Raw genomic sequence first — 15,897 nt, 5'->3', positions numbered from 1 at the left:
CCATTGACTTGCCACCTCTCTAAGAAGTAGCATTCAGACAAAAAGGTACAGGTTTTGGATGTAATCATATTACAGATTCATTTTTTCTTAGTGGGTCTTTTGGCAACAACAGAATCAGGCTTGTATTGTTTTTATGATTTATAATCACACTCTTTATTTTACTCAAATGAGGCTGGGTTCCCCTTTTGAGTCTGGTTTTATAATGTTTACATTCTATAAAGCTGCTTTGAGACAATGTCAATTGTAAAAACCACTATAGAAATGAACTTGAACTCAAACTTCAGCTTTCTTTTTGTATGTCTGCTTTATAAGCTTGATTGGTGAAGTGGTGCAGAAATAGTTGTCATAAAAGCAGGTTTGTGATCAGTTCTAGAGATGTTTTCTGTTATAGTTCATGGTGTCATGATTGTTTACCCTGCTTTGATTTTGTAACAGCTTCTTCATCACTGATTTTAGCTCAAGGTACTGAGGCCTGTAGCAGCTCCCAGAAGCTCCCAGTTCCAGTCCCTAGTGGCAGGCCCTCTCCTGCTCCTCCTCAGACTCCAACACCTACACAGGCCATGCCCAGTACATCTCTCACACCACAACCCCAATCACAACCCCAAGGCCAGCAACCTCAGCAGCAACAGGGCCCTGGGCAGACCTCACTCATTATCCAGCTGCAGCAGAAGCAGAACCGCATCACACCCGTCCAGAAACCGCAAGGCCTGGACCCAGCAGAGCTTCTGCAGGAGCGAGAGTACAGGTAAAATATACTCCAGGGTTCCATGGCTGTTAGTTACGCGTTTGTTAAAAAAAAAATTATAATTCTTTAATTATTCATTTAAATGTCAAAGAACTAAAAAAAAAATTCTATGAATTCCCTAAATGTGAGTTTTGATTGTTAAGTGAAGCTGCATGCCTTTAAGGTTTAAAAGGACGATTTATAAAAGTAAGATCTCACTAGTACAACAGGCTTTTATCCATCAAATTGGAGACTCAGTAGTGTATTCTGCAAAAGCATCAAATACAAGTTGCCATTAATTTGAGGCATGGAAGTACTTTCTTTAATAATGATTACATCCTGTTGATTCCTGTTGATTACATTAAGGTGTCCAGCAGCTGATGAAGCAGAAGGTGTATGATTGCTAAGGGGGTGACAGCAGGAAAATATATAGTTGCTTGTATATACTTAAAAAATATCTTAGCAATGTAAAAGAAATGGTAGAAAGTGCAGCTCTGTAACTTTGTTTTTATATATATATATATTTAGAAATTTATACAAATGCATGTTTATTATTAGTGAAAACATACTTAACAGAGCATAAAGACAAAAAATCATCAGGATACCAAACAGACCTTTTACTTTGTTTCCACGTGGACGGTTTTTTGTGCATCTTGGCGGATTTTGGTGTTTGATTTGATTCTTGGCGTGTCAGTAAAACAAATGTTCACTGATGAAAAATTATTTTTCGGGGGAGTTTATACATTTTTTTTTATAACTGAGTAAAGAAAGGACGTCGTGTATAAATATGGGTTGCTTTGAACATTTTAATTTTGCCTCCTATTAAATAATAATGCGGCAGTTAATGAAATTTGTGCCGTTAAAATTAATTTGCGTTAACGCATTAACGTAAATTTTTAACAGCCCTAATATATACCATTTTCCCCCGAAAATAAGACATACCCTGAATATAAGCCCTAGCATGATTTTTCAAGGTGCTCATAATATAAGCCCTACCCCGAAAATAAGCCCTAGTTAAGATCGTCAGCAGGCATTAACAGTAAGACCATAGGTCTTTTGCAACACACAATGATGTATTGAATTATAAATATTAATATAATAATAATTATAGCAATATAATATTAGTATACTATAATATAACATTATTATAATACTATAATAATAATAATAATAATAATAATAATAACTATAACTATAATAATATAAAATAGATGACCAATCAGAGTACAGGTTGCATGAGGTTGAAAATATATAATATAATAAGCCCTACCACGTCTTTTAGACGTATATATATATATATATATATATATATATATATATATATATATATATATATATATATATATATATATATATATACAGGTACATTTCCGGTATGGTTAGTTTGTTACTATTAAAATTTTTGAAGATCAACGTTTACATTTTTTAAGCGATTTTAAATAAAATGCTTGCTTGGTTAAATAATATATAAAATAATATTTATTATTTCATTAAAAAATGTATTGAATCACATAATGCAATACACCTTTTATTATATTGATTAAATTGAGTAATCGAATAAAATGGCACAGAGTAATTTGATTAAATAAAATGAAATAAATGGAAAACTTTTATTAAACATTTTAAATTTTTAGACCCTGTTTGGGCTACAAGATAACAACATTGGAACAAGTGAAGGAGTTCTGAATACTTTTTAAATGCATAGTACATGCACCTTTATTTACGTTTGTGAAAGTTTCATGGACGACATTTTGTTGTATCTACTTTAGAATCCAGTGCTTATGAGAGAAAAATCACTGAACGCTGATTGCCGAGTAGAACCGACCAGTGGAAATCAAATTTTGAAAAGTGATCTGCTTTGTATGTTTCCATCATCAGGTGGCTAGGTCTAAATAACATTTTGATTAATTAAAATGGCCTAAGTCACTGTTTTAAGGGTTGAAGTGTAACATATTGGTTGATTTGTGCATTACATGCAGACCCTATAATTGATGTTTCTTTGTTACAAGGTTGCAAGCCAGGATTGCTCACAGAATTCAAGAGCTGGAGAATTTGCCTGGGTCTCTGCCTCCTGACCTGAGAACTAAAGCAACAGTCGAGCTAAAGGCCTTGAGACTTCTCAATTTTCAACGACAGGTAAAAAATATTTTTGAAAGTGTCATTGTGTCTTTTGTGTCTTTAACTATAGTAGGCCAATTTAAAGTTTTGGGGAAAATTAAATGGTGATGATTGTGGTATATAAATATGCTGTGGATATACAGACAACTTGAAACCAGCTCAGCATAAACAGGGGAATGGAGATACGAAGGGATTGAAACATTATAATTTAATTGAAAAATCACATGTTGAAATTTCTTAATAAGTTTATTGTTCTAGTGTACTCCAGCACTGTATATTTAGTTGTTTTACCTGCTGTATTTCTCTTGAACTTGCTACATACTGTGCCTAAACTGTCATAGTGTTTGGTGGGTTAGTATGGTTGCTGGACCATTCTCTTGCAATCTTGTACTGTTGCTTAAAGAGAAATGTGCAGGAGCCCACAAATTTACACTCTTGTCAATTATAAATATAAATAAAGAGGTCGTCTGGTACCTGGTATCCACTTGAATTGGGCTTTATTCATCATCTGGGTACTGTATATGGGAGACTGGTATTGTTTAATTGAAATTAGCTGCCTGGCCGTTTTGCCCAAATAGCCCAGGCATTACTTGAATGACTCTTAGACACTGATGGGTATGGAATGTGATAGTATGTGAATTTCCATGATTAAGGCATCTTTGTATTTTTTAAAAGTGGATTTGCTGAGATTTTTTTTTTCTCCCACAAATAAACACACAATCAATCTCCCACAAAAGTATGTACAGTCCTCCAATTTCACTCCTCCATTCTCAAGGTACAATACTATAGAAACTTGAAACTTGGAAATATTTTAGAGTAGTCAATTTGCAGATTGTATAGCAGTACAGAATTTCTGTCCTCTAAAAAATAACTCAACATACAGCCATTATTGTCTAAATATCTGCCAACAAAATTGAGTACACCCTCAGTGAAAGTGTCAAAACTGTGTCCAAAGTTTGAATATTTTTTTATCTCGCACTGCCTTGTTCCTCCTGGGCATGGAATTCACCAGAGCTGCACAGGTTGTTGCTGGGAACCTCTTCCACTCATTCATAACGACATCAAAGAGCTGCTGGATGTTAAACACATGGAGCTTCTCCACTTTCCTCTTGAGGATGCCCCACAGGTGCTTAATAGGGTTCAGGTCTTGGAGACACACTTGGCCACTGCAACACCTTCACCTTCAGCTTCCTCAGCAAGGCAGTTGTCATCTTGGTGGTGTGTTTTAGTTTTCGTTATTATGTTGGAAAACTGCCGTTTGGCCCAGTTTTTAAAGAAAGAGTATATTGAAATCAGCAGCAGAGCTGGTCTGTGAGAAAAAGAATCGGATTGGCCAGTTAGCTTAGTGAATGAGCACACAAAACAAAATATAGAACAAGCTTGTGTCTTGCTCTTGTCTTTGCAACTTAGCAGACATGATTGAAAAAAAGCTACACGGATCTGTTAGTAATTTTTGCTTTGGATATTAACAGTTCTAGCTTTTTCGTTTTCCCTGTTTGGATGTTGAATACAGACTACTGCCACCTGCTGGTATAAGAGAATTAAGTTCTCTTACACAAGCACAAAACATGCACGCACAGTTTGGTGTGTCATATGCACCTGCCTAATAACCGGCCTAATTTGCAGCACAATTGGCCGATGCCGATTAATAAAAAATGTGCCTGGTTAATTGGCCGATCGCTCGGTCTCTCTCTCTCTCTCTCTCTCTCTCTCTCTCGCTCTCTCTCTCGGCCTCTCTCTCTCTTTCTCTCTCTTTTTCTTTCTCTCTCTCTCTCTCTCTCTCTCTCTCTCTCTCTCTCTCTCTCTATCTATATATATATATATATCTATATATATATATATATATATATATATATATATATATATATATATATATATAAAACTAGGGCTGAAACCATTCCTCAAGTAACTTGAGTAATTTGAATACAAAATAGCTAATTATTTGCTTTGATGCTTCATGTAGTCCATTTAACTACATACGGAGCACTGTGTTTCCCCATGGACCATTATTACTGACACACCACCTGCTAAACTCTGGAGCGGTAAACACAGAAGACGCTGCAGAATGAAAAATGGAGGAACGGTGTTTCTAGTCCCGTTTTTCGGTTGCTTTAAAATGTGAACGACTAGGCTTATAGATAACAGCCGAAGCTTATGTAATAACATGTGGCCAACTAATTAAGAGTATTAATTTAGTCCAGTTTGAGTAGTGCACTATGGTAAATAAATTACATTTATTCACAGTCTAAGCTGCTTAGCCTCTCTATGACTGTGATATTTTCTGGTATAACTGTGTGCCAATTTGTTTTGTGGATCTGGAGTTGACAAATATCAAACTGTTTTCATTGTTCATTTGCTTGTACAAATGTACCCACTTTCCCTCTCTGTCATTGCTGAGTGCCAGTCTGCATTATATCACTGGTTGAAATAACATTTTGCTCCAACCTGAAGTGTTCCAGGATGCCCATTAGGGGGAGCTCTTACTGCATTTAGACATTGCCTGTTGCAATGCACCCTGTAGTGGGTCTCTGCTAGGTTTAAAGCACATCAAATTAAAACATTTAAGACTTTTCTTGACTTTTTAAAATAGAGTTTTGAACTGAGTTGAAATTGACAAAGCAAAGCATATTATTAACCTTGACTCACAGCACTACCATCCTGTATTCCCTCAGCTTCGACAGGATGTCGTGGCTTGCATGCGCAAAGATACGACTTTGGAGACAGCACTGAATTCCAAGGCCTACAAGCGCAGTAAGAGGCAAACACTGAGAGAGGCACGCATGACTGAGAAGCTGGAGAAGCAGCAGAAAATTGAACAAGAGCGAAAGCGGCGTCAAAAACATCAGGTACACTAGTCAGACTCCTCGTGGTATAGAAACCTATGCATTAATTTCAACCTGCAAATTTTGTTCACTGCTCTTATATTCATACATTTGACAGGAACCTTATTTAAAAGCAACTTACTCCCGAGTTGCACTGAGCTGCAGTTGCGTCACTGTATCACAGCATCACTCAACAGCTGTTGCTCTTTTAACCCATGCTATTTCAAGTGTTTTTTTTTTTTTTCTTTGATATGATTGTAACAGTTTTAATAATACACACAGTATATGTTCATTTCAAGAATCGATATAAAATGGATAATGAGTGGAAATAGATGCGTTAAAAAACAAAAGAGATTGTTACACGTTTGTGTTTGCAACACCATCTTTTAATAAACCGGTAGACACACTTAATGGTCATGCATATGCCCGTTTATTTTTTTAGGAATACCTTAACAGCATCCTCCAGCATGCTAAAGACTTCAAGGAGTATCACCGATCAATCTCTGGAAAGATCCAAAAGTTGTCAAAGGCTGTGGCCACATGGCATACCAACACAGAGAGGGAGCAGAAGAAGGAGACAGAGAGAATCGAGAAAGAGAGAATGAGAAGGCTGATGGTTTGTTAGTGCTTGAACCATATTTTCAAAACTCTGTGTGAAAAACATCCAAAAGACATTTTTGAAATATCTGTTCTATTTAGGCAGAGGATGAAGAGGGCTACAGAAAGCTGATTGACCAGAAGAAGGACAAGCGCCTGGCCTATCTACTTCAGCAGACCGATGAGTACGTGGCCAACCTCACTACACTGGTCTATGAACACAAGGCTGCCCAGGCTGCCAAGGAAAAAAAGAAGAGGAAGAAGAAGAAGAAGGTGGATGGCCACATTTATTAGAATGAATATTCTTATGTGTTTTGTACAGTTATGCTGTAATGCAGGGACGGACAAATGATACACTTATTAGCTAACCACTGGACAAGTCGATTCTGAAGAACATTTCTTCTAGTCCCGTATTTTGTTTGCTTTAAAATCCAAACAGTGGAAGCTGATGTAATAACACGTGGCCGACTAATCAAGTGCATAAATACAGAATAAGTACAAAGTATAAACATTTGAGTTTGTTTATTATTTGTATTTTCTCTATATAACTGTGAGATTACTACATGTGGTGCTAGCAGGAGAGTTAGTAAGATAGTTTTGCACTGCACTTTATTTTGCTGGAGTTGGCCAGTGTTACCACATACCTGCACGTTTCTGATTTTGAAAACGAGCTAATTCATCCACCTAGTGTAAAATTGTTCTTTGTCAGTTGGACCATACCTCTGCTGATGTTTGCATTGTAGATGTGAGATTCTGCAGCATTAAAAATGTGTTGCATCCCCAAAAGTGCATTATGATTAAATCCACCTTTTGCTTTTTGCTTTTATTTCTCTTATTCTGGTTGCTAAACGTACATGTCCTCCAGGCAACTCTGAATAAAAAAAATCTAAGGGCCCAGACACAAAATCTGGTTACCTGGTCTAGTGATTTGTCTACCCCTGTATTACAAATTAATGACATTGCATAAATGGCTTTTGCAGGCTTGTAATTTAATTAAAGCTCTAATTGTGCATTTTTATCACATGTAGATGCTGTAATATACTAAAGCAATGATTGTGAGTTGATTGAAGATCTCTTAGTAAATCTTTTGTCATTGAAAACCATTTAGAAGGAAGATGGAGAAACTGAGGGGCTTGGAACAATTGGACCTGACGGGGAGGTGAATGAAATCCATGCAGCGGCACACTGCTTATATATTACTATTGTATAACAGCAGCTATCAGCATTCAGCAGTCACTCATACAAATGCTGTTGTGTATTGATTCCAACAGCCCATTGATGAGAGCAGTCAGATGAGTGAGCTCCCCGTCAAGGTCATTCAGACAGAGACCGGAAGGGTACTTCAGGGCACAGACGCTCCCAAGTCTAGCCAACTGGAGGCCTGGCTTGAGATGAATCCTGGGTGAGACTCTCCCTTCCCATTACTCTTTGTTTTTGATTTGTTGACATTAGCGGTCGACCGAATCATCGGTTTTGCTGATTAATCAGCGCCGGTATTTCATTGCTAGAACCGGATATCGGGAAAAATCCAAAAATGCTGTTTATTTACGGTATCTTTTTTATTTATTTTGGATGCAGCTGTTGTTGTTTTTTGAAGAGTTACTTTCTATTACAGTTTCAATGCATTCCTTTTATTTTCCATAGTATTTATTAATATAATTGATATATTCATATTCATTTGATTTAGCACATTTTATTGGTTCAGTACTGCCTTTAAAAAATATATATATATTTTTTGGAATAACATTTAGTGATATATTATATGGAGTGTTATCGGTTGATTAATTGTTTAACGGCAAGTACGTTTCAGCCTAGCTATCAGTACCGGTAAAGTTCACTTTTGGTCGACCTCTAGTTAACAAAACTGAGAATTTATCGCAATACGTCGAATTTTGTATGCATTTTATCTGACTGTTATTGCAGAGAATTTATGTAAATTGAAAAATTCTTTTTGATTTTGATTCATTTGTGAACAGACAGATTTATTTTTTGGATAGAAACAAAGATGGATAGAAATACTGGCCCAAGCACTTATCTGTCATGTATACCTTTCTTAACGTAGGTATGAAGTGGCCCCAAGGTCGGACAGTGAAGAGAGCGGTTCGGAGTTTGAAGAGGAGGTTAGCACTCTCTTTTTCTCTTCCTCTCATTAAATCTCAAAGTTCAAATGGTCTATTGAGTCATCCACACACAGCCGCACACACATAGGAACCCTTTTGTCTGTTTTTCAGCAACATCACCCATTACTCCACTTTTTATTCCTGTCATTTAAAAAAAAAAACTGCTTTGCTCTTTCCCTCATGATATTCATCAAACCAATAGACATACGGTATTTCCTTTTCTTGACTACACAGGACGATGAAGAATTGGTCTCCCGAGCAGAATCAGAAGATAAGAAAGTGATTGATCCTAATAACGAAGAGGTGTTTGAAACAGCAGCAAAGCACATCATAGAGTATGCAACCTATTTTTCATTTATTCATTCATTTATAGTGGCTGATTTTTTCTTTTGCCTGCTTTGTGCTGTCTGTTTAATGATTTTTTTTCTGTTTTACTCCCCATGGATTTGATTAATTTGTATGTCAAGACAAGTACAGTATATGCAAAGTCATAAGCTCTTTTCCTTAATTAAATAGTACAGACCTTATTTGTCATCTGTAGATCTGCCAAGCAAGATGTGGATGACGAGTACAGCGTCCAGGCAGGAGATACCAGTTCACAGTCTTATTATGGAGTAGCCCATGCTGTCATTGAGAGGGTGGAAAAGCAGTCATCCTTATTGATCAATGGCACACTCAAGCAGTACCAGGTGAAATGCACACAGAGCATTTTAACAGCTAATAAGAACCCGAACACTGTGGCTGCTCTTTGGGTACAAACTGATTTTTAGTGATATGAAAGAAATTAGAAAAATGAGTCTGTGTACATAGTGCAAATGAACCTTTTTGAAAATTACATTTTACACAGTAAGGCCTTCAGTAGATAAGTTGTGTCAAATTGAAATATTCCTGGTTTGTATACCTGGTATACAAACATGTCGTATGGATGCTTCAGCAGATTTTAAGCCTACTCCAGGATATGGACAAGGATTTCTAACAAAATATTAATCAGGCAAACTTTACTTGACATCAGGTTCAGTAAGAGGACTGTGTAGACACCACATTATTGTTGTCATTGTTAACATAATGAATGTGGGCTTTTAACTTCACGTTCACCTGGAGGATAAGGTATGCATCCCGCACGGTGATCACGCTGTCTCAATTTCCACTTTACACTGAACGTAATGTTGTGAGAGCTTTCACTCTAATATTTTGTGATCCATTATTATGGATATTATTATGTTACTATTGTATATGAATAATTCTGTGTTAATACACTGACATTTTCCCTGCTTTGCATAATAACAGCTAGAAACTGCTAACGACCTCCTAATATTTAGGGAAATTATCATATAGGGTCATTTATTCATGTCTGCACTGTGTTCTCTACAATACATTTTAAGGTACAGTTATAGAGCAGAAAAGTATGTTATAAATCTCTTCTTGAAAATGTCACATTTTTATTCAAAATAATTAAAAAGTGAGGATATTAATTTAAGATTCTTTTTTTTCAAATATGGTCTTTATTCACATTTGAAGAGAACTTAAAGTCTGCATAAAGGCTGTAATTAACTATTAAATAATATGTGTGGCAGGACATATTCAGGCGCTAAAAACATATAGCAGTCATATACTTTGCTGTGAGATCTTGCAGTCATATTAGGTCTACACAAGCTTCTATTGTGATACAGCATAATGAGCTGAAGCAAAAAATGTATAGAAAACACAGGAACCAGGGGCAGATTTGCAAAATTCAATTACCCATGAATACCACATTCTGTCCTATCACACCCCTGAAAGCTGCAACTTAGTTTGGGATTTTATTGTGGAGAAATTTATTAGATTTTCTAATCAACTTTTCTTTTGATTGCTTATGTACCTCCCTGACCGGAAATCTAAGCTTTTAAGAGGTTCATGGATTAAAATTTTGCTTCAAAATGCTTCAACGGGTCATTTTAGTCATGAGTGGAGTTGAGATCTAATCTTGAAACCTTTTGCTGAACTTCTGAAAACAGTTTTTTTTTGTTACTGAACTCTATACAGTGGAACTTTGACATTCGCGACCACTTTTCATTCAGAATTGGACTAAAAGTAACTTGCGAAAAATCTGATAGTTTGCGAGAAGCTGCGAGTGGTTTGAAAGTCCGGAGTAACATTTCAAAACAGAGTTTGTACTAATAAATTACCGTATTTTTCGGACTATAAGCCGCTACTTTTTTTCCTACGTTTTGAACCCCGCGGCTTAAACAACGAAGCGGCAAATTTATGAATTTTTCCTGGGTTTTTCCTGGTTTCACAAACTTCAAGCCCAAAAACTGAGCGACATAACATTAGACCAATGAAATTTCTGAACGGAAACGAAAAAACGCACTTTACCTGTGTTCTGAGCTGCAGGCTTTCGTTAAAGCCTGTGTAAAGTACATTAGTGTAGACTTACATATATTAAAAATAAAAATCTTTGTCAAATTCAGTGGGTGCGGCTTATATATGGGTGTGCTTTATAGTCCGGAAATTACGGTAAATAAAAAATTTTTGATAAATAATTCACAATTTTTGTTGAGTTTACAGAACAGTACATGTACAATTCCCCTTGAAAAAGGAACCATCAAAAGGAGAGAGTTAAAACCTCGTAGAACGTAACCCCCGCGAGTTTAGAGGTTGCACTGTATTTCGAATGAATAAATTTTCATAGCAATTTCATAAAGTAAAAAAAAAAAAGCTATTCTTTTTTTGCATGTCTTGTAATTGATTTTTAATCTGCAGTCGATGGAGCTAAATAGACAATTGTCAGCTTTGTGTGGTTTTAAAAAAGGAATATCAGAAATCGTTATTTCAAGATATAGCAATAAACTAAAGAGCTAATGTATGAATTATTGTTTATTTTGTTCATGTGAATAAAAGAGTATGGCTGAACATTATTAAAAGAAAGAAAAACATACAGTTTGCCAGAAAAAAAAAATAACACTTGTTTTTTTTTTCTCCCTGGTTAGATCCAGGGCCTAGAGTGGATGGTGTCCCTGTACAACAATAACCTAAATGGCATACTGGCAGATGAGATGGGGCTGGGGAAGACCATCCAAACCATTGCACTTCTCACGTACCTAATGGAAAACAAGAGACTTAATGGTCCTTATCTGATCATCGTGCCATTGTCGTAAGTTACATGCTGACAGGCAGACCATGCTTGGTTAACACATTATGGCACTACAAACAAGATAATGAGGGATATAAATAAATGGCAAAGGATTTTACTGGCTCATTAAACATTAGCACAGTTTTAGGGGCGGGAAAAAAAACGATCAATACATGTGCGGTATATATTCCTGCTCACCACTTCCCTTATATGATTTTATCATATAAACTAAAATAAAATATCCCAGTTTACATAATTGAAGAAATAAAATAATTCAAATATTTAAATTTATTTATGCAGAATTTGAATAAGCACTTGTTTCTAATCAGCTTCTTACTATTTTCAATAATAGGGAGCTTCAGGGTGATTTGCCAAGAGACAGGATAGCTGCATGCTTTCATACCATCCAAATAGGAGGCACAAATGATCTTTGATTGGGGACAAAATTAAGTGATTAAACAAGTGGATTCAGGTGTGAGTCCTGCCTGGTTGGAATGAAAGACTGCAGCCATAACGATCTTCTGTGGATAAGATTGAAGGCCCCTGATCTAGCATTGTTAGTGAAGTGCAAATAAAAGAATGTGGTTCTGTTCAGTTTTCTGGAAAGATTTCAATTACTTCCATTTCCTTCTGACTTTTATACAGAAATATATATATTTTTTTCCAGGTTATGTAGCCTCTAGCTGCTTCTAGTTACTAGCATTAGAGGAATTTCCAAATCAGTAACGAAAACGTTATAGTATAAAGTTTAGTTTTACAGCTTAGTGTTGTTTTAAAGACAACCTTTGTATTTGGATTGGAACCCTACTGAAAACCTGGGACCTGAATCAAAGAGGTTGACAATGCACAAAATGATTTCACAGGAGGAGTCCCAAGTAGCATGGGGCGAATGCAAATGCAGAATATCATTAATGGAGTAAAAAACTCAAAAACAGAACCAAGGGGCTATGCAAAGGGAAGGAAAGGCTACTAGAAACTTGAACATTAAAAACCAAGTCACAGAGAACCGTACAACTTCAACAACAAAGAAACATGAATCTGGAAGAGGAATTGTCCAAGGTGGCTATGACGGACTCGTTTCTGCTTGATGATGCCTGCCATGAGTCATGCTCTTAAAATATCTTACAAGGTTAAAGGCATTCGTAGAGAAACATGGGTCTGATCCATAAAAACAATTTCAAGTATGTTTAAATACATGAAGAAACATTAGCATGGAGTGGACCTTCATCCCTGTATAAATGTCTTTAACTTTTAGTATTATTAGTGCATCATCAACAATTGAACTTGTGCATGAGAACAGCTTTTTTTTTTATTCAGAACATCGTAACTTTTGTTATAAAACAATAATAGTCAGCATTCATTTATGAATCATTTCCAGTCTAATATTGGTACTAAAGACTTGCCCCAACAGCAAAAAACTATGACGTGGGCAAGCTGTGAGCAGAAACTCAAAAATAATCTCTGTATAATGGATGACAATAGAAACAGATTCATGCTGTTATATTCAGCTGTATAAACTCAGAGTAACATAGATGTTCACAGCATGAGAATTTTCTGTGTGACTAAATCCACCGCTTAATAATCTTACACAGTCCTTATCATTTCTGAGTAGGTTTATAAACATGCAGAACAAGTCTATATCATAGTGGTTTTGCTTTAAGATGCTGCAGCCATGCTTTTAGTAAGCAGAGCAATTCTAGTTATTTCTTTTTATATGTAGCAATGCATCAGTGTCGGGAAAAAAACAAAACATGTTTGTTTGCATTTGTGCCCCTTATTTGTTAGCGACATTAGTCTTCAAATTTAACTTGATGATATGTTTATCTTGTGTCAGAAAGGAAAACTGTAACTACTTTTTTGTACAAAGTGTGTCTTTCTTTTATGTAATCTTCGGTTACGCAGATTATTTTCAAATGAATTAATTATTTTCTTTCTTCTTTTTGTAGGACTTTGTCGAACTGGGTTTATGAACTTGACAAGTGGTCACCATCCATTGTGAAAATTGCTTACAAGGTCTGATTTTGCAGTAAATATACACTAACGGATGGGACATAAGAAAACATTTTTGTTTTTCTTTTTACATTTTAGTTTTTTTCACTGTGTAAATACCTTGGGAAATACTGCTGTGCTGAGGATGACCTCTTTTGTTCAAAAAAGGAATTTGATTAATACTGAAGAGATCTTGTTCTTGTCCAACTGCTTATAGATTTACAATCTCAGGCAAGGAATCCCATGCTATTGCCAAGCCTGTAGCCAGTTAATGGATGTGAAATCTTCAGATTTTATGAAGAGGTGCTGGCTTGCATGATTTAAAAGAAATCGCAAAAAATATGACCACTTTTATCACAGCATGAGCATTCCAGGCTGACAAAGTGAAAAGCCATCATTCTCTATAAATGGAAAAGTTGCCTACCTTACCCATTTTCGCTACATGTGAGACGGGTTAATCCAGGATAGATGCAAGTGACATGATTTGGTTTCTTCATAGCACCTACCCAATTTATTTTTTTCTCGTGTATCAGAAGATAAGAACCCTTCAGGTCTGGCAGCCTGCTTAATTCCACCTCTCTTTTTACTGCCTTTAAAGCTGAGTTATTCAGTTCACAGACATCTAGATTTAGATTCTGAACTGTTTTCCTGAGAATAGCAGAATTTTATGATAGTATTACGGTTATACATGTAACGTGACTATTTTTTTCCTCTTTTCTTTTTTTTTAATTGTGAAAGGGCATGCCATCCATGCGACGGTCATTTGTTCCTCAACTTCGTAGCGGGAAGTTCAATGTCCTTTTAACCACTTATGAGTACATCATCAAGGACAAGCACATCCTTGCCAAGGTAAATGCATGCAATTAGTTAAGGCTAACAGGTTGGTTTATTTTGGTAAGGTGTTTTATGGTGGAAAAAAAGAAGAGCCGTTTTTTTTTTTTCAGAGCATTCCTACTTATTTTGTGGGAATTTTTCTTTTGCTTAGATCCGCTGGAAGTACATGATCGTGGACGAGGGTCACCGTATGAAGAACCACCACTGCAAGCTCACACAGGTGCTGAACACACATTACGTCGCCCCACGCCGGCTTCTGTTGACAGGAACCCCGCTGCAGAACAAACTTCCTGAGCTTTGGGCTTTGCTCAACTTTCTCCTGCCCACAATCTTTAAAAGCTGCAGCACCTTTGAGCAGTGGTTCAACGCACCATTTGCCATGACTGGGGAACGGGTGAGATAATAATCTTTTTGCTGTGGAATTGTGCTCTTAGTTTCCTACTCTGTCTCTATTCATTTTATTTAGCTGCATTATCCTGGGGGTGCACATGATAAACAAGATCGAGTTTCAAAAAAACACCGTTTATTACGGTGGTTGCTTTCTAAAACCGCCCGCGTTAAATGAAAAACCTCAATAAATAGATGCCACCTCAAAAATGCTATTTTTATGTACTGTACTGTACTGTACTGTATTAACATTTTGCTTAATTTTATAATGAATAATTATATTTTTATTAATAAATTAAATTATTTTAACATAAAACTCCATAAAAACGATTCCCTTTAAGTTTTTTGGTCTATCGTGCTATCCGTGAGAGACCGGAAAAATCAGAGAAACAAATTAGTTCCCCCTCAGAAACTGGAGCTGGGTCAGAAACTCTTTGGAAACGCCTCTGCATTGTCTACGCTCTGAATCACGTCTATAAATGGTCCAATAGATACCGCGCCATCACCGGCGGGGTGACTTTGCACAAACTGTGTGTCGCTTGTCTGGGAGCGGAGCATGCTGAGTCGGTTCATGCCAACGCTCTGCCCTTGGAAAGCACTCTTCAAGGAGTACCTGCCCACTGAAGACAGAGGCTATACGATTTAGTTTGGGTCATGCCCGCCCTTGTTAAATAAGATGTCCCCCACACTGGTGGGCCCCGAGCAGACCCATGGTGATGGAACATTAAGTAAACACTCCCTTGAGGAAGGTGGCCATCGAGGTGGTCCCTCTATCAACCAGAGAGGCCGGGTTCTACAGCCGGTACTTCACAGTTCCCAAAAAGGACAGTGGGTTGCTTCTTATACTGGACCTGTGTCAGCTGAACCGCTCGCTTTTGAGACTCAGGTTCAAGATGCTGACCCTGAAGCAGGTCATGTCCCAAATCATGTCCGAGGACTGGTTTGTGACCATAGATTTGAAGGATGCATACTTTCATGCATCCATCCTTCCAGCTCATAGGAAGTTTCTGAGGTTTGCTTTCGGGCTTTGAAAAGCTTACCAGTATCGGGTCCTCCTGTTTGGTTTTGCCCTCTCACCCCGCACCCTCACAAAGTATGTGGATGCGGCACTGGTCTCACTGAGGCTTCAAGGCGTCTGCACTCTAAATTTTATTGACGATCAGTTGATATTGGTTCAATCAGAGCAACCGGCAG

The 15,897-nt window shown here is 36.9% G+C and overlaps 1 protein-coding gene across 2 annotated transcripts in view; it reads left to right on the top strand.

Moving 5' to 3' along the window:
- Positions 1 to 15,897, top strand: part of smarca2 (SWI/SNF related BAF chromatin remodeling complex subunit ATPase 2) — a 40,762-nt gene that overhangs the window by 7,581 nt on the left and 17,284 nt on the right. For both annotated transcript variants that reach the window (XM_083527729.1, XM_083527728.1), the window contains exons 6-19: positions 457 to 745; positions 2,734 to 2,860; positions 5,515 to 5,688; positions 6,107 to 6,280; positions 6,364 to 6,534; positions 7,370 to 7,420; positions 7,533 to 7,663; positions 8,324 to 8,381; positions 8,616 to 8,716; positions 8,923 to 9,070; positions 11,351 to 11,514; positions 13,440 to 13,506; positions 14,221 to 14,331; positions 14,468 to 14,710. In XM_083527729.1, the coding sequence (XP_083383855.1) occupies positions 457 to 745; positions 2,734 to 2,860; positions 5,515 to 5,688; positions 6,107 to 6,280; positions 6,364 to 6,534; positions 7,370 to 7,420; positions 7,533 to 7,663; positions 8,324 to 8,381; positions 8,616 to 8,716; positions 8,923 to 9,070; positions 11,351 to 11,514; positions 13,440 to 13,506; positions 14,221 to 14,331; positions 14,468 to 14,710 (2,009 nt within the window). The remainder of the gene's footprint in view (positions 1 to 456; positions 746 to 2,733; positions 2,861 to 5,514; positions 5,689 to 6,106; positions 6,281 to 6,363; positions 6,535 to 7,369; positions 7,421 to 7,532; positions 7,664 to 8,323; positions 8,382 to 8,615; positions 8,717 to 8,922; positions 9,071 to 11,350; positions 11,515 to 13,439; positions 13,507 to 14,220; positions 14,332 to 14,467; positions 14,711 to 15,897) is intronic.

The sequence above is a fragment of the Silurus aristotelis genome (assembly GCF_946808225.1).
Source record: "Silurus aristotelis genome assembly, chromosome: 23".
NCBI lineage: Eukaryota > Metazoa > Chordata > Actinopteri > Siluriformes > Siluridae > Silurus > Silurus aristotelis.
Note: the sequence above shows the minus strand (reverse complement) of the source record. Positions and strands in the feature narration are given on the sequence as shown.